Source organism: Zymoseptoria tritici, chromosome 4, assembly GCF_000219625.1.
Source record: "Zymoseptoria tritici IPO323 chromosome 4, whole genome shotgun sequence".
In the NCBI taxonomy this organism is placed as follows: Eukaryota; Fungi; Ascomycota; class Dothideomycetes; order Mycosphaerellales; family Mycosphaerellaceae; genus Zymoseptoria; species Zymoseptoria tritici.
Window position 1 is genome coordinate 877,863 of NC_018215.1, and position 24,596 is coordinate 902,458.

A 24,596-nucleotide genomic window follows, 5' to 3' on the forward strand; every position below is an offset into this window, starting at 1 on the left:
AAATCACCTTGCAACCTGAACAATCGCCCACTCATCACCTACAACAACAACCACCGCCAAAATGGTCTACACCCTCGTCGTGCACCTCTACGCCAAAGACGACGCCGAAGCCATCAAGAAGCTATCGGCGAAACTCCAGGAAGCCAGTCAGGTTTATTCCAAAGACAAAGAGACACTCGGATGGTACACTTTCCCTCATCTTCATCACCTTAAAAGTCAACACGAATGCTAACAAGAAGCGCGATGCAGGTTCGTCATGCAAGACCACAAAGATCCCCGAGCCTTCACCATCGTCGAGCGCTACGCTCACGAGAGCAGTCAAAAGTACGTTCCTCACCTCTCACTCTCACGTTCAGCTGAAAAATGCTGACAGCGACATTAGATACCACCTCGAAAACCCCTACTGGCAAACCTTTGACAAATACGTGATCCCGCTGCTGGACCGCGAGATGGATTTGCGGAGATTGAACGAACTCGACACGAGTGAGGAGGTTAAGGTTGAGACGGATGAGAGTATGTGGGCGAGTGTGAAGAAGCATCAGACTTACTAGCTCGGAAAGTACAGGCGGGAAGGTCGATTGGCTGAGTGACTTTCACGGATTGAGAGACCGGCCACTTTACGAATGGTTGAGCGGAAGGTCACTGAAGCAAAAGCGATATGGTGCTTAGACATACTTGATTTGTGAGGTGGCGCTTTTGACCGATCGTAGCATAACGAACAGTCATGCTTGAATTTGCTTCGTTCACGAAACCGTTTCAGCAACCATGTTTTGAACATTCGAGCGCGTCACACGCAGAGCAACGGGCCAGGCGGCATGGCGCCACTTTGCTCCGCTCATCAGGCTTACGCCCTTCCGGATTTTACAGTACACACATAGCAAGACTACTTGCATGCTCGTCGCTTTGCGCCCTTGCCCTCCTTCATCGCGCTTCAAACCACAACAAACCTCATCCCCACCACAAGCTCATCCTCGTCGAATATACCTGGCCTCGACTTGGTGGTCTGGCGCTGCATGCCCGGTCCAGCATAGGTAAGCACGCTGCCCCGACACAGCTCGGGCGGCTGAAAGGCAGCGAGAGCTTCTTCGCCTGTGCCTTCGTCGGGCGAGGGTTTCGGAGCGGGCGTAGAGGCCGCGCGGCTTCTAGCCTTTGACTTTCTCTTAGGGCTGATACTCGTGGGCTGTGGAGTCTCGCCGAGCAGCGATTCTTGCTCGAGAGGCGTCATTGTCGCTTCGTCCTGAGCTGGGTTACCTTCAGATAATTGGCTTTGCTCCTCTTTCTGTGGCGTAGCTAAGATGCTCGGAGTCCGTCCCAGTGCTTCAGTATCGCAGTCGCTTGGCTTCTTCTTCTCAAGGCTCGGCCCAGAGTCCTGTGGCACCAGCTTGCCTAACACTGGCGGCGGCGCCATCACGGGCGGAGACAAAGCAGTCTTCTTCGTAGGCTGGCGATGCGCTGAGAGGGAAGAGACTCGACTTGCAAGACGTCCATCTGGCGTCGCACCTTGATCAATCAACATGTGCATCCGCTGCTGGGCCTCCATAGCGATTGGATCGTCCTCAACGTCCTGCATGGAGACATGTTCATCTTGATGGACCCTGCTGTCCTTCCTAGCCCTCTTACGAGGAGGCTCAGCCTTGACAGGAGACGCTGGTGCATCACTGCTGCTGATTGCTTCCAAGACCTCAGCAATGGCGACTTCCTGATTCTCCACGCTCATCTTGCGAATATCATTCAACCGCTCGGTGATGGTCTTGCACATGGATGGTTTTCCACGCTTGCTGTGCCACTGCCTCGCCAGGGACATCTTGTCTGGCGGAATGCCGAGCTTGTCGGCGAATATCTGGATCTTCGACTTGGGCTGTGCATCTGCGACTTGGAGTGATTCGTCGACGGGCTCCTGAACAGGTGGTACAGTGTTATCTTCAACGACGGCACTGCGGGTTCGCCGTGCCAATGGTATGGCAGGCGAAGTGGATGGCGGGATTTGGGCGAGATGCTCGCTCGACAACTCAGACGTGTCGGCGACTTGACTGGCTGTTGGTAAAGCATTGAAGGAGACTGGTGCGGACATGTTTTCAGAGCTCGAAACCGTCGTGGCAGTGGTGGAGTGATCTGGCAGCTGTGTGTCCACAAACGGATCATCCTCCGGCTCATTGATGTCTTCAAGTGTCCCAGCACCATACTTTGTGGAGAGCATTGCACGAGGGCTTGTCAGATAGCCGTGTATAGGCCCTTGTTTAGAGCCTTTGCCAGTCGTGATGATGACATCGAGAACGCCCAGATTGGCGCAGTCCTTCAATCGATCGGGCAGAGCGAGACTCGACAACGAAGAGAGGTATTGCGCGGTGGGCGAAAGCTGGTCCCGCTTGTCGACGCCCCTGGTCTTCACGTGGTCCACCAGGAGCGCGCTGATGCCGGCCCACCGCTGCGCTGCTGTAAGATCACTGCTTTCGCCCTGACCGAGCGCTTGATAGATCCACGGCTTGGCAATTTGTTTGTGTATCCTCGTGCCAGAAAACTTGTGCTTGTGATCGGTCCCTGAACGTTGATAGTTGATGAAGTGTGAGTCGGCCAGCTGGCCGTTAAGGAACAGCTCGATCTTCATGTCCGGAAAGCGCATATCACCACGCTTCCTGTTGATTTTCTGTGGAAACGATTTCCTGCATGTTTGCACTTCGAGGACAAGCGCCTGAGGCGTAGAGAGCTGGTGAAGTGGGAGACCTTCGATTCGATTACTTGCAAAGGACTCGGACGACTCTCGGCCGGTGCCGTGCGCAGCGAGTGATGGGGCGACCTTCGAAGGCGTACCGCGGCGAGATGGTGCTAGCATGGTGGACCTTGCTTCAGTCGAAGGCGTAGCAGCCAGAGAAGTCAGTGGAGAGTCTGTCATATTCATCGAGGATCCTTCCTTGCGCAGATTTGGTGGCGCGAATGCTGGTAGACCAGACGACTCCCTGGTCTCGTCTCTTGTCACCCTCGGTCGACTGTGCTCGCTCGCCTCGACCACGAAGCACGGCAGATTTTCATCTTCTCCAATGAACTGCATCACACCTGTCTCGCTACCATCGCTGCCGATCGGACGCTCGCGCAACGGCTTGCCAGCAGCGAACACCTGCTCGATGCGCTTCCCCTCTCTGTTGAGTGCGCCGGGTCTTGTGTCGACTGTCTTGGTGACAGAGGTTTCGAGGTCGGCTAGGGAAAGTGTCGCTGTGACACCGCATGCGCTGTAGGTCGGCATTGTGCTTCGTTGTCATCGGCCGGAGTTTTCATCGGAAGATGCGCATCTTTTGCTTATTGTGTGATTGAATTTGTCGGGACGAATTCATGACGCGAAGGGAGGCGCACTTTTGACCCCACTCAACGGGAAGAGCGTCTTTCCCGAAGCAGCAGGAACGACTTCGATATGTCTTGGCGTTGACTGCGCTTGACGTGGTGTCTCAATGAAGCGAGACACCATGGCAATGTCTGGACAGCCCGAAGCAGCACAACGCGATGTCTGCCAGAGGCTAGATTCACTAGAGCTCTCCGGAGAAACAGCTTGCGACTGTACCAACGTATCAACTCCCCGACCCACCACCCCATGCCCTACTCTCTGTAATGATCCCGATGTTTGGCTGCTCCAGACTGTCACCCAGCTCTACCACCGTCTTATCATAGACCCTCGCAATCTGCATGTCGAAGCTGTCGTCTTCCTCCTCATCCACATCGTCTTCTCCTCCCTCGAGGACCAGCTCCCCGTCCGTATCCGTGTCCATTCTGTCCGCATCCATATCCTCCTTGTCCTCCACCTCGAACTCGCCCTTCTTGAACGCCTCAACAATATTGACCCTCGTCCTCTCTACTAGACTCCTTATCCTGACCTTCTCCGTCCCACTGACGCCTCTAATTCCCTCAAACCCAGGCAACCTTTCCCCTGTCTCAACATCCCTTCCCTGCAATAGACTCGCAAATGCATGGTCGAGCTTCCCCAACGTACGAAACAGACTCCTCGGCGTAGGCGGCATAGCCTGCACCACATTCCCGACCAACAACGCTATGCTGATCAAATATGGGACCTGCAACGACATCGTACCGCTCACCCACACCACGCCAATGAGCTCATCAAAGTCGCGACATGCCTCTTTCATGGTTGCGTAGCCTCGTACGTCGCCCCAAGCGTCGGCTTTCTCGCGGTCAATGTCGGACAGGAAGGCGGTGGAGGGTGTCGTACGTTTGGCGAACCGGCGTTGAATGTGTAGGAGTTTTTGGTCAACGTAGCGGATGAAGGTGCCTTCTTTTGTGCCGCCGGGTCGAAGAGGCGAGTCCCGTGGGTGGGGGAGCGTCGCGGAGGTGGTCGTGGAGGCTATGGATGAGGCGGGAGGAGAGAGAATGAAGTCGCCGCTCGGTTGGTGGGCATACATCGTGACTTTAGATGGCAGAGTGTGCCAGGCGTGAGAGACGAGAGACTTGAGAGTGGCTGTCACTGCATTGACGAGGTGAAGCTGCTCACGCAGAGCTTGGCACTAGCATGTGATGAGAAGAGTCAAGTGAATACGTGCAACCTACCGAGCCAACATGTTTGGTACACATTCGTATCATCTATCGGTGTAGACTGGAAGCAGTTGAGTGGGTAGCCATGTCATATTCTCAAGAGTCTCTCTGCACACGAGGTTGATCGTCTTCAGAAGCCGGCCGGAAGTAGGTCCGCGAGCACTGTCTTCCATGTGCCGACGTAGAAGTCTCGCTGCATATCCTGGCTTTGCTTAGCGTGGTTGCTATGCCGTGCCTGAGATCAAAACACCAGACTTTCGAACATTTCCATCCTCTTCTCTTCCTCACCTCTACCACACCTCAATACTCTCCCACACGCTCTCAAGCTCTCACCAGCTTCAAGCCTTTCGGCTTCCCAAATCCATCAAACGGCATACTGCAAAATATTCGCGATCATACTAACCGGACCTCTTAACTGAGTCCTCCACAGCGTCAAATCGACAAACCACCAAACATTCCCAGCGGATATGGCAACTGCATCAGTATTCACCCCCATCAAACAACGCCGTGATGGCATCTTCTCCACCCGCCTCGCCGGTGGCCGTGCTGCCCTCACTCCCTCTCCGCAGACGCCCAAGGTCCAGGCCGTCGCAGAGGTCGGAGAGAGCATCCACCATGGCAACGTCAACTTGATCTCCCGCTTCTCCCGTTCCGTGTCCAAGACGAACGTCCGAGACTCGCCCAAGTCCAACATCGCCGCCCGTCAGCCACTGTCGCCTCGCCGCCTCGACAACACCGCGAGCGACTTCACCCTCTCTGGCACCGGCGCCCGCCCAAGCACCGCGACATCAGCCAAGAACACCCCTTCGCGTGCTCGATCTGGACGATCTGGCTCAACTCACCGCACTCCCAAGCGCAGCCAGGGCAAGATCAACTACACCGCCGCTGACCGCTTCATCCCCAACCGGGATGCCAGCGAGGCCATCTCCTCCTCGGGCGCTGCCGTCAAGCTCGACAACGAACGCACACCTGGACGTCGTCCCAAGTCAAGCGCAGGTCAAGAAAGCTCTGCCACGCTTGCCGCCAACATCTCCAGCTCGTTCGACCTCGGCCGCCCACAATCCTCTTCCGATGCTACGGCATCGCTTTCTCTCGACGGCCTCAACCTGAACGACGATGAGGATGACGAGCCAAAGACAAAGCAGAGCCCAAACACCATTGCTTACCAGCAGTCGGTCGCTGAAGCCTGCGGTGTTAGCATGAAGCAGCGCATTCTTGCGTTCAAGCCTGCGGCACCAGAGTCGTCCCGTCCTATCGACCTTCGCTCTCAATACAACCGTCCTCTCAAGCCCACCGCCGCCTCCGCCTCGGCATCTCGCCGCCGTGTCCTCACCGCGCCTGAGCGCGTTCTTGACGCTCCAGGTCTTGTGGACGACTACTACCTCAACCTTCTCGACTGGTCTTCCGGCAACCAGGTCGCCATCGGCCTCGAGCGCAACGTCTACGTCTGGTCGGCCGAGTCCGGCTCCGTTTCCAGCCTGCTCGAGTGCCCAGCCGACACATACATCGCCTCCGTCAAGTGGAGCGGTGATGGTGCGTATGTCGCTGCCGGTCTCGGCACAGGTGAAGTTCAAATCTGGGACGTCGAGGACGGCACCAAGCTCCGCTCCATGTTCGGTCACGACACCCGCGTCAGCGCTATGGGCTGGAACAAGCACATCCTCTCCACCGGCGCCCGCTCCGGCCTCGTCTACAACCACGACGTCCGCATCGCTCAGCACAAGGTCGCCGAGCTCGTGTCCCACACCTCGGAGGTCTGCGGTCTTGAGTGGCGCGCCGACGGAGCCCAGCTCGCGACCGGCGGTAACGACAACCTCGTCACCATCTGGGACGCCCGCGCCCTCAATGCTCCCAAGTTCCAAAAGACCAACCACCACGCCGCCGTCAAGGCCATCGCCTGGTGCCCATGGCAATCCAACCTCCTCGCTACTGGAGGAGGTTCCCACGACCGCCACATCCACTTCTGGAACACCACCTCCGGCGCACGCGTCAACAGCATCGACACCGGCAGCCAAGTCACCTCTCTTCGATGGAGCAACACCTACAAGGAGCTCGTCTCATCGTCCGGCTTCCCTGACAACTCGCTCTCCATCTGGAGCTACCCTACCCTCGTCAAGAACATCGAGATCCCAGCCCACGAGTCTCGTGTCCTGCACTCGGCGCTCTCGCCTGATGGTCAGATGCTCGCTACTGCGGCTGCGGACGAGTCTCTCAAGTTCTGGAAGGTGTTTGAGAAGAAGCCTGGTCAGGGCAGCTTGATCGGTGGCACCTCTGGTTCTTCTGCCAAGGCTAGCTTGACCAAGGCTACTACCATTCGCTAAAGGAGTTCTGGCACAGTTCTTGCTTTGAGCTTTGCATACTTGGAGATGATGACATGGATGGATGAGATCATGTTCGCTTGCATGCGATGATGAGTGCGCGGACAAATGTGTCGGATCAGTGCTTGGAAATTTTCGTTTTGGCTCGGCCGTGTCGTTGTTCAATTTTCTTTCGGACTCGCGGAAGGTCATAGTTGAGAGAAGGCGGTTTCTTTGCTTGTAGTTCACTTGGAAATGGAACTATACAATCACACTCGTTTATCACTCACCTGTCCTCCTCCTCTTCTTCATTCATTGGAGCAACGTCTCACTCTAAGCTACCACGGCAATTGTCCACAGAGATGTTGTTGTAGTGTTATGATATCAAAGTCATGTTTCATAGGAATACTTTGTTCTCATAATTCATTCCATCATAACCCATCCATCCTGCCCCCTCCCACTCTCTCCATCCTACTCAAATATACACCCTCTTCGCCTCCCTCGGATGACACTCCTGCGGACAATACGGACACTTCATCCTCGCTTTGCCCTTACTATGCGCCTCCAAACTCTCCCTCGCAATGACATGTCCACATGGCAACATCATCGGCGGATTCGCATCCGTGCCTTGCTCTTTACTCACGGGACACACGAAAATCTGATGGAACGCAAATCCATCCGGCAAGGGGGTTTCCACGGGTAATTCGTTGACGCTCGTCCATTGTCCTCGACTGGCTTCTAGCACGCGTTCGACTTTGGTGAGGATGGGGAGGGCGATTCCACCGGCTGTGACGGCTGTGTAGAGTGGTGAGAGGGAGGAGAGGCCGAGAAGACCGCAGAATTCCCGGGTGAAGGATTCCGAGGCGGAGGTGTAGAGGGATGGGGTCTGGAAGAAGGTCGTGTAGGGTGAGGTTTGGAGAGAGGGGGAGAAGGCGAGGGAGCCGAGGAGGAGGGATGTTTCGTGGCGGTAGCGGGTGGAAAAGGCGGGAAAGGTGGTGCGGGCGTATTCGAGGGCGCGGAGGGGGCCGGAGAATGGGTCATCTGGAGAGGTGGTTTGGGGAGAAGTGTAGAGTTCGACGAATTTGAGGCGGGAGAGCTCGAATTCGAGGTTGGAGCCGCGGTGTTCGAGGGCGGAGGAGTTTTGAGCGGCCCAGGCTATGGCGGGGGAGAGATCGTGGTGGTTGCGGAGGGCGTCGAGGATGTGGTACATTTCGGCGAATTTGGTTTGCAGGCCTGTTGGGGAGTTGGGACTGCCGACGAGTTGTTCGATGCCGTCTTCGGGTGGGAGTTGTTGTTGTGAGTCTGGCATTTCTTCGTCTGTGCCTTCTGCTGTGCCTTCTGCTGTGCCTTCCATTTGTGTGTCTCCATCTACTACGCCTGATCTCACAGGGTTCTCTTGCACCTCTCGGACGAAGGTCTTAGCAACGTCGAATTTCCCTTCCCTCAATAAATGCATAGCAATAGCTCGATTGATGAGCTGCGGCTGGCTGGCGAGCGCATCGTTCGAAGCTGTGGGTAGAACAGCGTTCTTGAACTTGTTGTCCAGCGCCTTCCGATAGGCGTTCAGGCCCTTGTTGACTTCTTTCAGATCGTCCTCCAGGTTCGTGAAGGACTGTTTCACGGGTTTTTGAAGCTTGGCCAGGTGCAGAGGCGCCATGTCGGGATTGTCGGCAACGGCATCGCGGGCATTTTGGAGGAGGTCGATGAGCTTCTGGACGTCTGTGATGGCGGCGGAGAGGTTGCCCTTCTTCTCCTGCTGCTCGTGGGCGGCGATGAGGGCGTCCATGGTGAAATGTTGTGTTATGAGTCTGAGAATTCGGTCATGTCGAGTTCACGCGCTTCGGTATGGTGTGGATCGTGATCGGTGGATCGTGGTGGAGCAATCAATGGTCGTGACCGAACCGAGAGAGAGAGAATGAGAGATGCAGTCGTGAGGTCGAAGTTGTGGCTTTGTTTAGCCACGTGCGAGTGGCTGAATGAACCATGGATCACGTCTCCCTCGACCACAACTCCAGAGCACGCTACAGACATCGACATGAACAACGAATGACAAGAGTCGAAATTTAAATCAGATCACGAGGAGAATACCAGAGACTCCAGAGCGGCTGAACTTGAATACCACGATACAAGTCGCAAGTCCAGTATGACGAGGAAATGGTCCGGGACGACATGAGTCCATGAGCAATCTCACCCGGAGACTTCCATCATGGCAAGCAGAGCCTCTCTCGACCTGCCGAGAACTCGACAGCAGCCGCATGCTATTCAGACAACGCATCTCGGCCTCTCCCAATCGTCTCTGAACAATCCTCCCGGATCCCCGTCAACATCGCATCCGCGGGACCCAAACTTGGACAGCAACCTCGAACAGGATCGAAGTGTACCTGAAGCCAAGGCGGACCATCAAAGATTCGTTCTGACAGACTCTGTGGCTTTTCGCTATCTTCAGGACGATCCTGCGATCAAAGTTCTCGCCAATAGACGAGAGCTGCGCGGATACGAATGCTATATTGTCGAGCAATGGACCACTTCCCGCTCACATCCGACCTTTGTCCTGACCACATATACCGGAGATCCTAAGCATGTGGTCATTGCGGGAGTCATCAGCGTACCCACAGACGAGAAGAGCTGGTCTCCGAGATTGCGGGTCTACTTCAAGGCACTCAATCAGTATCACGCCAGACGGCAAGAGACGCCACTTGGAATCTTGATGGTCACAAATTTGGCCGGCTTCCCATCATCCTTGACTGTGTTACCTGTGCCTGATGGAGATGTCTCAAAACATCGCTATGATTTCTTCCTCAGCGAGAATCTGAAACGGCTCGGCTGTTCAGGCAGAGTGGGCTTGTCATTATCTCAACCAGCGGCTTCGACCATCGCCAAGTTTCATCAACTTTACCGAACGAGCGACCGTAACGAGGCACATCAGGCGGTCGTCGAATTGGTCACACTATGTCAGAGCGCCTTGTCCCTCTTCGACAAGCTCGAGATCGACTATGCCGATGGTTTGCTATGCGATGTGACGGAACGGGCCATCAACGATTGGTGGGTGGATATGGGAAGCGAGCAGTACAACGTCGAACCACATGATGGTATACTGGGTCCGACTACAGTGGCGGGTCTTTTGGGGCTGCTAATGGGAGCCCGCAATCGCCTTCACGCGGTCAATGCACCTGTGACGAAAGATCCGTTCGATGTGGATGCCATGAAGCGTGGGATTGGCGCTTTTCAGAAACAGCAGCGGATACCACGGACCCGACGACTAGATCGAAGAACGCTGAATCAACTCCAGAAGGTCACACAGAAAGCAGCGGACAAGGAGCGATGGGCTGTTCCAAAAGCGGTGAAATCAACTGTCGCCGAGTTGAGCGGCAAAGGCGGCGAGATGGTAATGGATGCAGTAGGACGACGCGATCGGGCATCCATTGCTGAAATCGAGACTGTCGATATCGACCGCTTCGCGCAGCTTGTCTACGGTGATCGTTGCAAATGGTTGTGGCACGGCAAAGCTATCAAAAAGTCAAAGACTGGCGACAAACACCCACGCAGTCCTGATAAAGACCAAGAAGCTCCACACCTCAACAAAGATCTGGTTTTCAAGTCAGATGAACACGGCGGTTTCACGTGGACATCCGGCCGGAAGAGCACAGTCGATGGAGCAGCGCCACAAAAGCGCGAGCAGGAACGTCATAGCGATGATGTCTCTCGAACCCCTGGTACTCCCGGCGAGGATGGCACCGAGACGGACAATGACGCACCGAAGCAATCTCTGATCAAACGAGCAACAGGCCTCCGCCATGATGCAAAGAGCGGGCTCGGTAAAGTCAAGGAGGCGGTTGGGCTTCGCGGCCACAAAGCTAAGACTTCAACCGACGAGAACATTGCAGTGTCTCCAGTCAATGCCGGAAAGCGACCATCAATCGCAAGGGCATATACTACCCCTGTAAGCAGTCCTAGTAGTCCTCAGGCACAATCGAGGAGGGAGTTTGATGCTCCAGTTCCTGCGGCGGTCGAACAGACGAACAGACTCAGTCGGGCGATCGGCAGGAAGCGAACTATCACAAACGAGTCCATCCCTCAGATTTCTATACATACGAGTACATCCGCCGAGAGCTTACCGACCGCCACACCCGCGGAAAAGCAGCACCAAACTGGATTGGTCGACCAGAAGCAGGGCACCGATCAGAATTCGAACACAACAACGTCACTCACCAACGTACCCTCAACCTCAAAGACTGTATACCATGGCGTCGATCTAGACGCTACTCTCCCTACAGGTCCAGAAACCGAGCTCCCGACCACAAACCTGCTACGCCGCACGCTCTCCTCTAGCGCAGTCCACTCATCAGACCCCACCGCAGTGAACCCTTCCATTCACCCTCGCAACCTCTCCTTCTCGCTCGCTTCCTCCAGCGTCCTTAGCTGGCCCACCCTTGACGACTCCGACTCCGAAGATCCAATCTCCTCCCTCCCCGCTCAACTCGCCAGCGAAATATACCTCGCCAAAGAAGCCATCCTACTCCGCTCCGCCATCACAGAACTGCACTCCACCACCGCAACCTGGACGTTCTCACAAATCTCCGCCCTTGACGCCATTCTCGTCAAGTCGACTTCCGACCAGGAGGTTCTAGATGCACTCTACGAGCCGCACCTCCACTCCGTGCGAGAGTGGCAGACGCAGTCGGAAGGTCTGATGAGGAGTGAGAAGGAGAGATTTGAGGAGGCGGGGAAGGAGGTGGAGACTTTGGCGGCGAAGTTGGAGTATGAGATTGCAGGATTGAGAGGGAGGGTGGAAGATGTCAAGGTTGGGGTGGGAGATTTTGAGAAAGGAGTCAGGAGGGTGGAGGAACGGGTTGGTGAGTTGGAGAAGATGGGAGAGAAGGAAGTGGGGTGGTGTAATGTGATGTGATGTAAGCATAAGTCCATCGTAATGGAGAGGGGATGGACGTCTTGGTGGATTGTTCAATCTGAAAGCCATATGAGGACACCTTTTCGACCCGAGAACATCGCCGGAGAAGTTTGTCGAATGAGCTCCAAACCGATTCGATAGCCGATGCTTCATCGACGCCCTTCACACCAGATCCGGCACCGTCTGCTCGCCCGCCCTCACCCAAGCCCATCAACGAACCCCCTTTCCCAAGCAACCGGCAGCCCACCACGTACAGAGACTGCACCACCTTCCACGAGCCTCTGCACTGCCCTTTCCCATCACTCGTTCACACGTTGCACTCCTGACAGACTATCAAGTCAGTTCACGCAATCAAATCAGCCAGCACACTACCGTCGACTTACGCCATCCCTTCCACAAGTACCACGAACGGGATTACCATTGCCGTCGGGACACGAGCACGAATGCTCCAGGTGCTTTTTGCAAATGGTGGACCTTAGGCAGGTCGCCGGAATAGAGAAGGCCAGCGAGGGAAGCGATTAGGAGATGATTAAAATGCATGTTTGCCGTTTGACCGGAGAGTTGTTTGGACTGATGAGTGGCGTGGAAGATGTCTGCTCCGGCTCGTGTGTGCTTGGCTCGTTGTGTTGACTTTGTCTGCTCCGATTGTGTATAGCTTGTTGCTTCAACTTTGTTGCGAGGAGGGAAAGTATCTCAAGCGATGGTGTTCGCTCTTCTATGTTCTCATTGGTATGTCGATGAGACGAGCGGAAGCGACCTGTGGACACGTCACGTTGGAGTCTCTTCCACTTGTTCAGAGGTATCTTCAGGCCTCATCGATCGGTTCGATTAATGACGAAGTGGCCTTGGGATCCCAGACCCGGACCAGGACGGACAGCATCACAGGCTGCGTCCTGCATATGAGGGTAGCATTTAGCGTCGTAGAGTCCTTCCTGACTGGAGATTGTTGGTGTACGGTGCATTCAAACAAAGATTCGCTTGGAGGAAGTTCAAATTGACACCAGAAACGACAGCTCATTACATTCAATATCCACACTAGAAGCGTTCCTCACATGATCTCATCTCGTTCGATCTGAAAGCCACAATGAGAACACCCTCTCCACTGGGGAGAACTGCATTCCGGAACATCGTAACACCCAGAAAAGCCAGATAAAGCGAATTCAAGCCATTCACTTTAACATGTCGGAATTTGGTGCTCGTCTTCGCTGAACTATCCCGAGGTGACTTGTATAAGCTGATCGACCACTGTATCCTGCGAGCCCGATACTGCATGATGATGACGGGAGCTCGACTCGGAGAGTGGTCGTGGAGCGAGAGCCTGCTGCCGTAAGATTGATCCAATTCAAGGCCCGCCTACCGCCTACCCTACGCGACGGGAAAGCTTCATGTCGGGAAAGACAGGTGCATGGTAACTTCAGGTTGTCAAGAAGTCATGAGACTTAGCGCTTACTGGAGAACCCCTATCGTCTCCATGTTTGTCGCCAGTCGTGTATTGGTCCGGAGGTGCCCAAGAGCTATTCGACGCCTGAGGTCGAATCTTGCTTTACGACCGGAGGGCCGTGCCTCGGGCTTGTTGGCACAGCACATCACTTTGCAATCGCAGTAAAGGATTCTGTAGACGCCGCAGCGAGACGAAGCTGTCAGACTCGTCCCACTCGTTCGAAGGGGCATTGACCATGGACATCGCTGTATCGCTGTCGAGCAAGGACCATGTCGATGAGGCCACCAGGTGCTGGCTGGCAAGTGCGCCGGACTGGGATCTGTTCTCGAGGCCATTGCGAGGGGGCCGTGGGCAGCGCCATTTGTCATTGATTACGATCAAGGTGTATACGAGCACAACAATGTTCATGGCCTGATCTCAGTGATCACGACATTTGTTGTCGTCGTTGTCTTTGTTGGCGGTGTTGCAGGACAGCCAATGCTGCCCTCACTGCCCTCATTCCACTGGTATCCCCTCGTTCTCGTGAGCACTCGAGTCCTGCTTCTGTCCTTTTTTAAAACACGTCCTGCCGTGATACCTGCTCTCGTTCGTAAGCTGTTTCGCTTGCTACACGTACGGCCAACAAGGCGTTCTGCTCGTGTACGGGCTACAGTACGTGACGCAGGACATCTTCGACACTGGCCATGCTGGATCCGGTGGTACAAGTCCTACGTATTGTTACAGGCCCGGCGCAGAAGCGGGATGAATGACACCACCAACGCCAGCTGCAACTGATCTGCTCGCTTTCTGGAGGCCACAGTCTCCCCGACACCACGCAATGCAAACCCATTTCCCTCCACAAACATGCCACAAGTCCTTCTACCGAATGCTAACCCCACTCCTCGTCGTGAACATCCTCGTCGCCACATTCATCGCCGCCAACTCCTGGAACAGCAATTTCGCTGCATACGGAATGATGATCTGCGCAATCTTCGTCTTGTTCTTGCATGGACGACATTCAAACTGCTGTTTCTTGATACTCGCAATGGGCGTCATGAGACCACACAGCTCACAGATGTGCACGCGAAAGGCATCCGACACGTCCAGGAGTCGCTCCTTGAGGAAGGCGCTGGCGCCATGGGCGATCATGCAATCGCGCTCCATCTCTCCGAAACGCAGGCCACCGTCTCTCGCGCGACCTTCCACAGGTTGTCGGGTCAGGATCTGTAGCGGTCCACGGGCACGAGCGTGGATTTTGTCGTCGACCATGTGGCGTAGACGTTGGTAGTATGTCGGACCGAGGAAGACCTGCGCATTCAATTTCTTGCCGGTGTGGCCATTGTACATGACTTCGAATCCACGCTGTTGGAAGCCGTTGGACTTCAGGATCTCAGAGATGGAGGTGACAGTGACTTCGGTGAAAGGTGTGGCGTCACCTTCTTGGCCTTGGAGGGCGCCGACCTTGGAGAGGAGACACTCGATCAAATGGGCGATTGTCATACGGGAGGGAATGGCGTGGGGATTGATGATGATGTCGGGTGTGAGACCATCTGCGGAGAAAGGCATGTCTTCTTGGCGGTAGGTGATACCGATGGTACCCTTTTGTCCGTGACGAGAGGCGAACTTGTCTCCGATTTGTGGCACTTTCGTGACTCGTGTTCGGACCTTGACGAATCGCAGACCTTCGGTGTTGGTTGTGAGAAGTACTTGGTCGACCACACCGTTCTCAGTCGATCTCAAGGGTGTGCTGACATCGCGCTTGACGTGGAGTTTCGTTCTCTGTCCGAGCTCCTCGGCATCTGGAGGCATAGGCGCGGTCTTTCCGATAAGGATGTCAGTACCGGATACACGAGCACCAGGACTGATGATGCCGTCTTCGTCTAGCTTGTCGTATGTGCCGTGTTGCATGCGCATGGTATCCGATCGGGTGGGCTTCTCGAAGGACTCGACCACACTCATGCCCACGCGCTTCTCCTGGTCCATGTACGCGCGGTAGAACAGCGATCTGAAGAGACCACGATCGATACTGCTTTGGTTCATGATCACGGAATCTTCCTGGTTGTAACCGGAGTAGCAAGCAATCGCCACAATGGCATTCTGGCCGGCGGGCAAGTCTCGAAACTTTAAGAACTCCATACTTCGTGTGGTTGCAAGAGGTTTTTGTGGATAGTAGAGGACATTTGCCATGGTATCCATTCGTACGTTGTAGTTTGTCAACGTGACACCCATGGCTTGCTTTCCCATGGCGGACTGTTCGATTGATTAGCTGAAGCTCATATTTGGGGGCAGATAGGCGCGATACTTGCCTGATACGTGTTGCGAGGACTCTGGTTGTGATCTGGGAAGGGGATGATGCTGGCACAAATGCCCAGAATCATCGCAGGATGAATCTCGCAATGTGTGTATGTCCGGACTTGTGGGTTCGGTTTCGGCTTGATCCGTCGATGCGGGTCGACCTTGAGTTCCTCGACGGCCATGCCATTGCGCATGACTCTGTGCTCTTCAAGATCCTCAGGCGTCATGATGATCATGGCGACTTCTTCTTCCTCAGCGTCAAGGTACTCGACCACTCCGCTGGTGACCAGACCCTTCCAACCGAAGAGCTGCTGCTCGCGATCTTCTTCACTAACGCCTTCAAGCGAGGCGAGAAGTTCTTGATCTTGGTGAAGTCTCTCAACATGATCTTGTTTCAGCATAAGAGTGCCCGGCTCCAATGATTTGGGGTTGTTGTCCACCACGAAAAGAGGCCGGCAGACACGTCCAGCGTCTGTGAAGACTCGAATTTCGCGCTCGCGCACGTCTCGAATGATGGTGACTTCGAAACTGAGAAGACCCTTTCGTCGGAGTTGCCGTAAAGTCTCTGTGAGCTGTCCGGCACTTTTGTGTACACCCACCCAGGTACCGTTCAGGAAGACCTTGGTCGCATCCTTGACCTGGTTCGGATCGTGTTCCTCGAGAAGGTCCATTCCACGTTGCCGCATGAAGTCAACGATAGGCTCGCCGGGCGTTCCAACGGTTACATAGCACATCAGAGACAAGTTCTTTACCAGACCACAAGCTTGTCCTTCGGGCGTTTCGGCCGGGCAGACGAGACCCCAGTGAGTGTTGTGCAGTTGTCTCGGCTTCGCAATCTTGCCGTCACGACCGATGGGGGTGTTCGTTCGCCGCAAATGACTCAAGGTCGAGGCGTAGGTGTATCTGTTCAGCACTTGACTCACACCAGCTTTTGCGCTTGCGGCCTTCTTTTGGTCACCCCAATTTCCAGTCGCCAGGCAGTATCGCAAACCCGATGTGATGATATTTGTCTTGACCGCGAGCGCAATGTTGAAGTCCTTACCAGTCTCCACGCATCGGTGGAGGTACTGCCTCATGTCCTTCACCAACTGTTGGAACTTCAAACGGAAAACCTGCGCCATCAAAGGTCCTGCCAAATCGAGACGCTTCTTTCCGAAATGATCACGATCGTCTTCCTCAGTCCGTCCAAGCGCACACTGAAGCATGCGATTGACCATGTATCCCAGGAAGAACGCCTTCTTCGTCTCACTGCCCTCTTCTTGCGAGATGTGAGGCAAGAACTCCTTTTGCATGATATCTCGTGCGTATCGGATACGGCGATCCTTGGTGCCCTGCTGCTGTCCACGTCTTCCAATATGATCCAGCGCGACGTCATGGTCCTGAATCACGAATGCCTCTTCCAAACAAGGCTTGAGCTTCTCTCGCATTTGTGTATCCTCCTCTGGACAGATATGTGCCAGGATATCCTCGTCGGAAACTACACCCATCGCACGGAAAACAATAGCGATGGGCACATCGGCCCTGATGTATGGGAGGGAGACTTTAATGGTCTGTCCAGAATGCTGAGCTGCCACTGCTTGATTGCAGAGCTTGACCTGCATCGAGCTGATCAAGCGTGTTCCTCGCTCGACGGCACTTCGCAGCTCCGCCACAACCGGTGTGTTTGTGCCCTTCTTTCGGAAAACCTGAACGATGTTTGCAGCACTCCGCTCTTGTGCGATCAACACCTTCTCACTACCGTTGATGATGAAATATCCTCCCTGATCGAATGGGCATTCTTGGAAAGCATAAAGCTCTGCTTCGCTTCGATTCCTCAATGCGCAGATCTTCGACTTCAGCATGACTGGCAGCTTTCCAATGAAGACTTGATCGATAGCCTGCTTGGGATTGTCGGGGTCTTCCTCCCAGACCGTCTCCACTGTGCCGTCCCAGTTCGGTGGCGCTACCCACATGCCCTGATCCTCGTCGTAGTGTCCACCCAGTGCTCTTTCTCGCGCCAGTTGTGTTGTCTTCTCCAGCTTGATGAACATGGGTGATGAATAAGTCAAATTCCGTAGACGAGCCTCGTGAGGGTGCATGGCCCTCGTGCTACCGTCGCCCTCGGTCATGGCTGCTTGGCTGACCGTAAGAGTCCCGAGCTTGATACTCGAGCGCTTCTTCACGATCGGCATACCGCTTTCTTCGTCCAGTCCAGCCAGGTTCTGATCAATCACAATCGCTGGCTGGTCGTCCACGATCTGCTGCATTGTCGTGCTAGCGAATTCATCGAACGAGTCCAATTGCTGGGAGACCAGACCCTTTTCATCGAAGAAAGAGTGGATAACCGTCCAGCAATCCTCGGCCGTGATCATGGTGCTGTCGTCCCACGTGCCTTCCTCCTCCGCCATCATCGCATCTCCACCGAAGTCGCCCATCTTTCACTGCTGAGCCCCTGTCAAAGCGGCCTGATTGGCAATGTCCGTCTGCTTTCGCTCTGCCAATTCCAGAATTCGGCGGTGCTAGGGGCGCGACAACAACCCGTGGCGGAGGCGCGCTGCGCAAGGGCGCACTGGATGGACGGGCCTTGTGGAACTCGCGCGGTGGTAATCGGTCAAAGGAGTGACGGCGGCGTATCGGCTCAGTGGTGCAGGAGAAATGCGGTGTTGTGATCGGGTTGCTGGCTCGACACAGCAGATGGATGAAGCGGCTCAAAGAGCGCAACGCGAACAACCACAAGTTGGTCCCGAAGATTGCGGCAGCCCCCGGAAATAAAGTGGTGGGATGCTCAAAGAGGCAACTTAAGCGAGCCTTCACGGTTCGACGTCAGACATGTGACAAAACAGCCGGTTGCTCTTCACTCCCAATTGCTTGACAACCACCAACAAATCTTCAATTCTCGACACCCGCTGTCATGAGACAACATTCGACGACACATCACGACCGCATCTGATGCTACCGCCCGATTGATGCATGGCCCGCTCGTCCAATTCCCATCGACTTGCACCCTCCACCCACTTCTCCACCACGATGGCTTCTACACCTGCTGCCTCGTCAAGCGCAGCTCGTTTGTCGACCGCCTCGAATAACACCTACGTAGTCTCCCGCTCGCCAACCAAGAACAGTCGACGCCGTACCGCCGAACCATACCTACCGAAAATCATCACAACAGTCGGCCAGCGACCAGCGTGCTTGGTCAATGCCTCTGTCACCTACGTCGGCAATGATTTGATCTACGCCTTTGGTGGATTTGACCAGTACACGGATGAGGTCTACAATCATGTCCTGAAGCTGAATCTCTCTGCACGACAGTGGAGTTTGGTGGACAATTACGGCGACATTCCTGGGGTACGCATGGGACACACCTCATGTTTGTGGCAGGGAGAGAAGTTGTTGGTATATGGTGGTGAGAACGAGCATCGCAGTCACTTGTCAGATGTTGTCATCTTCGACATCAAGACCGCGCATTGGACACAACCAGACATCAACGGGCCAGTCCCGAGAGGTCGCGCGAGACATTCGGCAGTCATTCATGATGATAAGCTGTTTATCTGTGGTGGGATGAGCGGTCCGGACAACGGCGTGCTGGACGACATCTGCTACCTCGATCTCAAGACATGGACGTGGAGTCGGACTTGGCGGTTTGTCCCTCGGTTCGACCATTCGAGCTGGGTATGGGGAGGCAAGATCTGGGTCAGCGGTGGAATGGGCGAGGATATGGATCGGACAAGCGAGATCTGGTGGTTGGACTTTAGAGGCTCGCCTGCCTTCGAAGCCGGGCCGACTTATGGGATCGCTGGCTCCGAAGACGCGAGGCCAATGAATGAGCGTTATGCGAACATGCAATACGCAGCTCCGAACACTTCCTCGGGCACGAACGCATATACCGCCAACACCGGTGTGCAGTCAAATTCGGCCACGCAAATCCAACGTGCACCTCCCGTCGCTCCAGGCGCAATCAGCTCCGTCAAATTCATATCCTCGCCAAACCTTCCGATGCAGAATGTCGGAACACACTTCCATGTTTTCTCCAGCGGATGCATGCTCGACTTTGTTACTCCCGCGACTAACATGCCGTTGGAGACATCACTTTCAGCACTCGATCTGGACTCCCTTCGTTGGCAGAAGTTGGCAGACGGCAAGGATCTATTTAGTCCCACATACCGCTGGCACTACTGCTGTCTCAATCAGGACGGCACTCATGCATGGCTTTTGGGTTGTCCGCGAGAGGTGAGAAATGGCGCAAATGGCGACACCGAAGAATACCTCTCAGACGTCCTTCCGATCGACATGCGCAAGTTTGGCCTACTCGGGAACAAGATGAGCCAGGAAGCTCGCAACGAGCAGAAGATACCCACATCCGACACGAACGCTACCTCACATCTCTCGGCCATCGGTGCAGATCTGGCGAAAACTTTCAACCAACCACCCGAGTCGAATTCCGGCACCGACTTCACCGTCACAGCTCTACGCGACGACTCCTACGACATGGAGTCCATATCCGGCGACGATGACGCTCTGTCACCCACGCTTACCTCATCTCCCGACAACAGCAACACCTCCTCTCCAATCCACGTGCACCGCCTCATCCTCAGTGCGCGCTGGCCACACTTCTCCCGCCTGTACAACGCGCAGATGTCCGAATTCCACACCCGCCGCATGCATATTCCCGAACCATATCCCGCCGTTAAGGCTTTCCTCTATTACCTTTACACCGACTCCATCTCATCTCCTCCTGCCGAAAGCAACGCCGTTTCCGGTCCAACACTTGAAGATGTCGCTAACATGCTCGTCATGTCCAACATCTACGACATGCCCCGCTTGCGACACTTGTGCGTCAATCGTCTGGTGCGGGATCTCGACGTCCAGCACGCTGCTCTCATCTTCGACCGCGCAAACACCGCACAAGAAGATTGGTTGAAGCGTCGGGCGGCGAGCTTCTGTATGACGCATTGGGGTCGAGTGGTGAGGACGGATGGATTCAGACAGTTGAAGAGGAGTGCCATGCTGGAACTGTGTGAGGGTGTTGATGCGGAGGGCCGCGTGGTTGGTGGCGATGAGCTGGAGGCTGTGGGAGGACTTGGAGGTGCGAGGCTAGGATCAGGGATGGGAGTGTTGTGGGGCAACGGCAGGAAGAGAGGACGGCTGGGCAGTTTGAGTGGCACAACTGTCGACGGAGAAGACGGGGACGTGGAGGTTGATGGAGACGGAGATGATGAGGGCATGGAGTTGTCTTAGCTCTTGAAGGATTGGCGCAGACGATGAATTGGTGGCTGGCATTATGGTTGACTTTGGGATGGAGCATCGCCTGCTCTGTTCGGCCGGTTGGGTGAAGCATGGGTATCATAGCGAAGGCGCACGGAGTTCTACGAGATCAAGGCATAGCATAGTCTACAACGAATGGACTTCAGACCACAGTGTCCAGCCAAGCTCAGCATCACTCGTTGCCATAGAGTTTCATAGTCCAGCAAGGGTGCCTCACATCAATCCCGTATCGGAATTCCGCCGAATCTCTACGTCGGTGTCTCAATGGAGATGCGATTTCTGAAGGCGACGATGGGTCTTTTCATCTTCTCATTAGATATATCCTCTCATGATACTTACATATATAAAATTGAAGTCAGGCTAGATTGTGCTGTACCTGCGGCAGACTCCAAAACAGCCGACACTTCCTGGTCCGTGGTCCTTGTCAAAGCAGGCACGCAGACAATTTCGACTTCCACTTCACCTCCTTCAACACGCCGCATTGCTATCGAAATGCTGATCAAGATACCTCGTCAGTCATCCCCTGGCTCGAGCACGGAAATTTGCGGCGAGTCGAGCACCACAGTGTATGCGAGACACGACGAAGAGGTTCTGCGATGTTGCTGGGACGGTCTAAACATGCTCGAAGGATTCGGACCACGATCAAAATGCGATCGCACTTGCATCGCTCGCCAGTCTTATGTCTGCGATCGCGAGAGGCCGGATTGACGATGACCGGTGAGGCGATCCATCCTGGTGTCGCGTGCGAGGCCGCTCATCCTTCGAATTCTGACTGCCGCCGGCCTCAAAATGGACTCGCCTGTTCTATCGACAAAACACGCGTAGCAGTTTGCGTTGGAAGGACCTCTTGGCTACAATACGCAGCAATTGGATCATGCTGGACCCAGATCGATTTCCAGACCGATTTTTACCTGTACAGCTCGTCGTCGATGAACGCTGCGGCTGAGAAAGTGTGTGAGCAGCACTGCAGCCGCTCATGGGACTGGCCAATGGTTCAGCCTGAATAATGACCAAGCGATGCGGGCAACGGCGTACACCTCACGGCGTTGTCCGCTGACCACCAAACGCCGCTCTTGGCGCCATAGAGGGAGCATGCTGGTGCCGATCTAGCCATCAAGGGTCTTGCGCCTTGCGATCCAACACGACGGCGACGTTTCATTTCGGCGCACTCCGCGGCCACTTTCTCGTGCAAGTCCAAGCGCAGACTATGGTTGAACCCTACGCAATGCAGCAGGTAGGGCCTAGGGCAGCTTTGACTATGTTGACTATTTCCGCTGCCATTGCATTCCTGAGTGGTTCTTACTGACGACCGCTCAGATCTTTCGCAGTGGGCGCAAGACCACAATGGAAGCAGAACCGCCTCTCGCGTCATGAAAGCGAATTCATTGGCTTCTACTCCGCAGAGTCTACACGACCACATGCGCGAAAAGCGGGTCCAAAGGGCGGAGACTCCACAGCTTGAACCCCACATACCTCAATTTTGGCTCAGCTCAAGGCCCTTTATAACCCAAGAGTCCGCCGCATTTCTCTTGTTGACCCTTGGCACCTTCTTACCTCTTCTTGTCACGCGTGCTAAGCTGCGAGAAGCGCAACACCAAGCACGATGGCCGAGAAAATCAACGACGTCAACCAACATGTTGACCACAATTCCGACTCGAACGACGAGAAGAGCGGTCACTATGGCCACGATCAGCCAGAACGCCGGGCATCTGTCGCGCTGAACATTGTCGAGAATCCGCTGAAGGTGAGACTGCTGAACCTTGGCGCTTGCGACTAGAATACTGACTCTCATCTGTACAGCGCGGTACCTCCGAACAGACTGCGGCCAAGGCCCGCGAGTTTTGCCAAATGGCCGGCATGCCCGAGCACGCCGATTTGTTTGGGAAAGCAGCACTCGTCGCACGCGATCCCGACGCTTTCGAAGCACTGCCAGGGCTGAGCGAGGAGGAGCGGGCGGCCCTCATATACGAGAGAGATCACAAATGGCATGGACCCAAGATGCTCTGGTACTCGATTGGACTGTGCGCTATCGGAGCTGCCACTCAGGGTTGGGATCAGACTGGGTCAAACGGAGCCAACCTGAGCTTTCCTACGGAGTTCGGCATAGACAGCAACAGGGGAAAGGATGTTTGGATTGTTGGTGCCATCAACTCCATCATCTTCTTGACTGCCGGTCTGATCGGTGCCTTCATTGTCGATCCTCTGAACAAATACCTCGGACGAAGGGGTGAGATCTTTCTCACTGCCGCTTGCTTGACCGCGACCCCGATCGGATCTGGCTTCGCTCAGTCGTGGCAAGGGCTTTTCGCTGCACGTTTCGTCATGGGTATTGGAATCGGTGCGAAGAACGCCACTGTCCCGATCTATTCTGCTGAGATGGCGCCCGCCCGTGTTCGTGGAGCTCTTGTCATGTTTTGGCAGCTCTGGGTCGTCGCTGGTAAGACGAATATTTCTCCGGCACTGACACAATCGGTCTAAACATCTCGCAGGTATCTTCCTCGGTTTCTGCGCCAATGTTATCGTCAAGGATGTTCCCAGAATCGCATGGCGCTTGCAGCTGGGTTCCGCCTTCATCCCATCTCTGATTCTCATGATCGGCATTTACTTCTGTCCGGAGTCTCCTCGTTGGCTAATGAAGCAAGGCAAGCTCGCCAAGGGCTTCCAGTCCATGGCTAAACTTCGCGCGCATCCGATTATAGGTGCACGAGATTTCTACTATTCCTATGTTCTTTATCAGGAGGAGCTGGCCATTTCCGGCGACTCGACATACTTCACTCGTCTGCGGGACTGTTTCACTGTCCCTAGAATCAGGCGATCGAACTACGGCGCTTCGACAGTCATGCTTGCGCAGCAGATGTGCGGAATCAACAGTGGGTCCTTCTTAGTCTCCAGGCGTTCAGTATCGAGCTAACTTTTGGCAGTCATTTCTTTCTACAGTTCGACTATCTTCACGGAGGCCGGTTTCACCAGTGACCAAGCACTCTACGCATCGCTGGGCTACGGCGCAATCCAGGTCGTAGCAACAATTCCGACCCTCTTCCTCATTGACACCAAAGGTCGACGAACACTGACATTGGCTGTACGTTTGGCAAACTCGGATTTCTTGATATTTACTGACACCCAGGCAGACCTTCCCTTTCATGTGCATCTTCTTGCTCGCGGCAGGACTCGCAACACTCAAAGAGGTTCCAACCGAAGTCATCGACGGAGTGACAGTGGCACTCGACAAAGGACAAGCGTCGCGGGCCGTGGCTCCGATTGTGCTGTTCATCTATTTATTCACAATTGCCTACTCGCTCGGAGAAGGTCCAGTGGCCTTCCAGTACTCCGCTGAGGTTTTCCCGACCATCCACCGTGAGCAGGGCATGGCTTTCGCTGTGTGCATCAACAACACCTTTGGTAAGAGTCGCTCTGGACGTCAGCAGAGTTTGAAAGCTGACATGTGTGGCTACAGCTGGTGTTCTCAGTTTGACATTCCCCGCTATGGTCGAGAAGATGGGTCAGGTCGGAGCCTGTAAGTGATGACCGCACGACCTCGGCAACGAGTTATAACCAAGCTAATCTTTTTCTTTAGTCGGCTTCTATGCCGGTCTCAATCTGATTGCTTGGGGCATGATCTTCTGCTTCGTAAGAGAGACGAAGCAACTGACCTTGGAGGAAATCGACCGTAAGACGACATCATCGAGCCGTTCATCGTTCACATCGCTAATGAACATAACAGAGGTGTTCTCCATCCCGACCAAGGAATTCCTGGCGTACGAGACCAAGACGTGGCTCCCATACTTCATGCGACGCCACGTTCTTCGCAAGAACATCGAGAAGCCAGCGCCGCTTATCGAGTGGGCTGAGAAGTCCCCTGCTGGTTCCGATCCTCATCAGGCATACTCCACGAGCAAGTCGGTCTAGA

General features: G+C 54.8%; 9 protein-coding genes across 9 annotated transcripts; 5 read left to right on the forward strand and 4 right to left on the reverse strand.

The window, feature by feature from the left end:
* Nucleotides 1–16: 16 nt before the first annotated feature.
* On the forward strand, nucleotides 17–676 carry MYCGRDRAFT_70873 (uncharacterized protein; the record flags this gene model as incomplete). Its single annotated transcript, XM_003852864.1, has 3 exons — nucleotides 17–183; nucleotides 250–324; nucleotides 383–676. 3 exons carry the CDS (start codon nucleotides 62–64, stop codon nucleotides 549–551), a joined length of 366 nt encoding a protein of 121 aa, XP_003852912.1.
* A 255-nt stretch (nucleotides 677–931) lies between these two features.
* On the reverse strand, nucleotides 932–3,238 carry MYCGRDRAFT_92420 (uncharacterized protein; the record flags this gene model as incomplete). Its single annotated transcript, XM_003853453.1, has 1 exon — nucleotides 932–3,238. One exon carries the CDS (start codon nucleotides 3,236–3,238, stop codon nucleotides 932–934), a length of 2,307 nt encoding a protein of 768 aa, XP_003853501.1.
* Nucleotides 3,239–3,557: 319 nt separating this feature from the next.
* MYCGRDRAFT_41022 (uncharacterized protein) lies at nucleotides 3,558–4,400 on the reverse strand (the record flags this gene model as incomplete). The annotated part of the gene is made up of 1 exon (XM_003853452.1): nucleotides 3,558–4,400. The coding sequence occupies one exon, from the start codon at nucleotides 4,398–4,400 to the stop codon at nucleotides 3,558–3,560; it is 843 nt and encodes a 280-aa protein (XP_003853500.1).
* A 424-nt stretch (nucleotides 4,401–4,824) lies between these two features.
* MYCGRDRAFT_104090 (uncharacterized protein) lies at nucleotides 4,825–7,105 on the forward strand (the record flags this gene model as incomplete). Its single annotated transcript, XM_003852865.1, has 1 exon — nucleotides 4,825–7,105. One exon carries the CDS (start codon nucleotides 4,998–5,000, stop codon nucleotides 6,849–6,851), a length of 1,854 nt encoding a protein of 617 aa, XP_003852913.1.
* A 197-nt stretch (nucleotides 7,106–7,302) lies between these two features.
* On the reverse strand, nucleotides 7,303–8,706 carry MYCGRDRAFT_99852 (uncharacterized protein; the record flags this gene model as incomplete). The annotated part of the gene is made up of 2 exons (XM_003853451.1): nucleotides 7,303–7,982; nucleotides 8,079–8,706. 2 exons carry the CDS (start codon nucleotides 8,611–8,613, stop codon nucleotides 7,303–7,305), a joined length of 1,215 nt encoding a protein of 404 aa, XP_003853499.1.
* Nucleotides 8,707–9,033: 327 nt separating this feature from the next.
* MYCGRDRAFT_109027 (uncharacterized protein) lies at nucleotides 9,034–12,229 on the forward strand (the record flags this gene model as incomplete). The annotated part of the gene is made up of 2 exons (XM_003852866.1): nucleotides 9,034–11,680; nucleotides 12,072–12,229. The coding sequence occupies 2 exons, from the start codon at nucleotides 9,034–9,036 to the stop codon at nucleotides 12,227–12,229; spliced, it is 2,805 nt and encodes a 934-aa protein (XP_003852914.1).
* Nucleotides 12,230–13,846: 1,617 nt separating this feature from the next.
* Nucleotides 13,847–17,799, reverse strand: MYCGRDRAFT_99853 (DNA-directed RNA polymerase II subunit RPB2; the record flags this gene model as incomplete). The annotated part of the gene is made up of 2 exons (XM_003853450.1): nucleotides 13,847–15,384; nucleotides 15,456–17,799. The coding sequence occupies 2 exons, from the start codon at nucleotides 17,797–17,799 to the stop codon at nucleotides 14,033–14,035; spliced, it is 3,696 nt and encodes a 1,231-aa protein (XP_003853498.1).
* Nucleotides 17,800–18,318: 519 nt separating this feature from the next.
* MYCGRDRAFT_57777 (uncharacterized protein) lies at nucleotides 18,319–20,491 on the forward strand (the record flags this gene model as incomplete). The annotated part of the gene is made up of 1 exon (XM_003852867.1): nucleotides 18,319–20,491. A coding segment is annotated over one exon (2,094 nt), but the record flags the coding sequence as incomplete, so codon positions are not given.
* Nucleotides 20,492–22,231: 1,740 nt separating this feature from the next.
* Nucleotides 22,232–24,595, forward strand: MYCGRDRAFT_70886 (uncharacterized protein; the record flags this gene model as incomplete). Its single annotated transcript, XM_003852868.1, has 8 exons — nucleotides 22,232–22,433; nucleotides 22,490–23,126; nucleotides 23,179–23,559; nucleotides 23,611–23,768; nucleotides 23,818–24,088; nucleotides 24,144–24,203; nucleotides 24,264–24,356; nucleotides 24,411–24,595. 8 exons carry the CDS (start codon nucleotides 22,293–22,295, stop codon nucleotides 24,593–24,595), a joined length of 1,926 nt encoding a protein of 641 aa, XP_003852916.1.
* Between the last annotated feature and the right edge of the window lies 1 nt (nucleotide 24,596).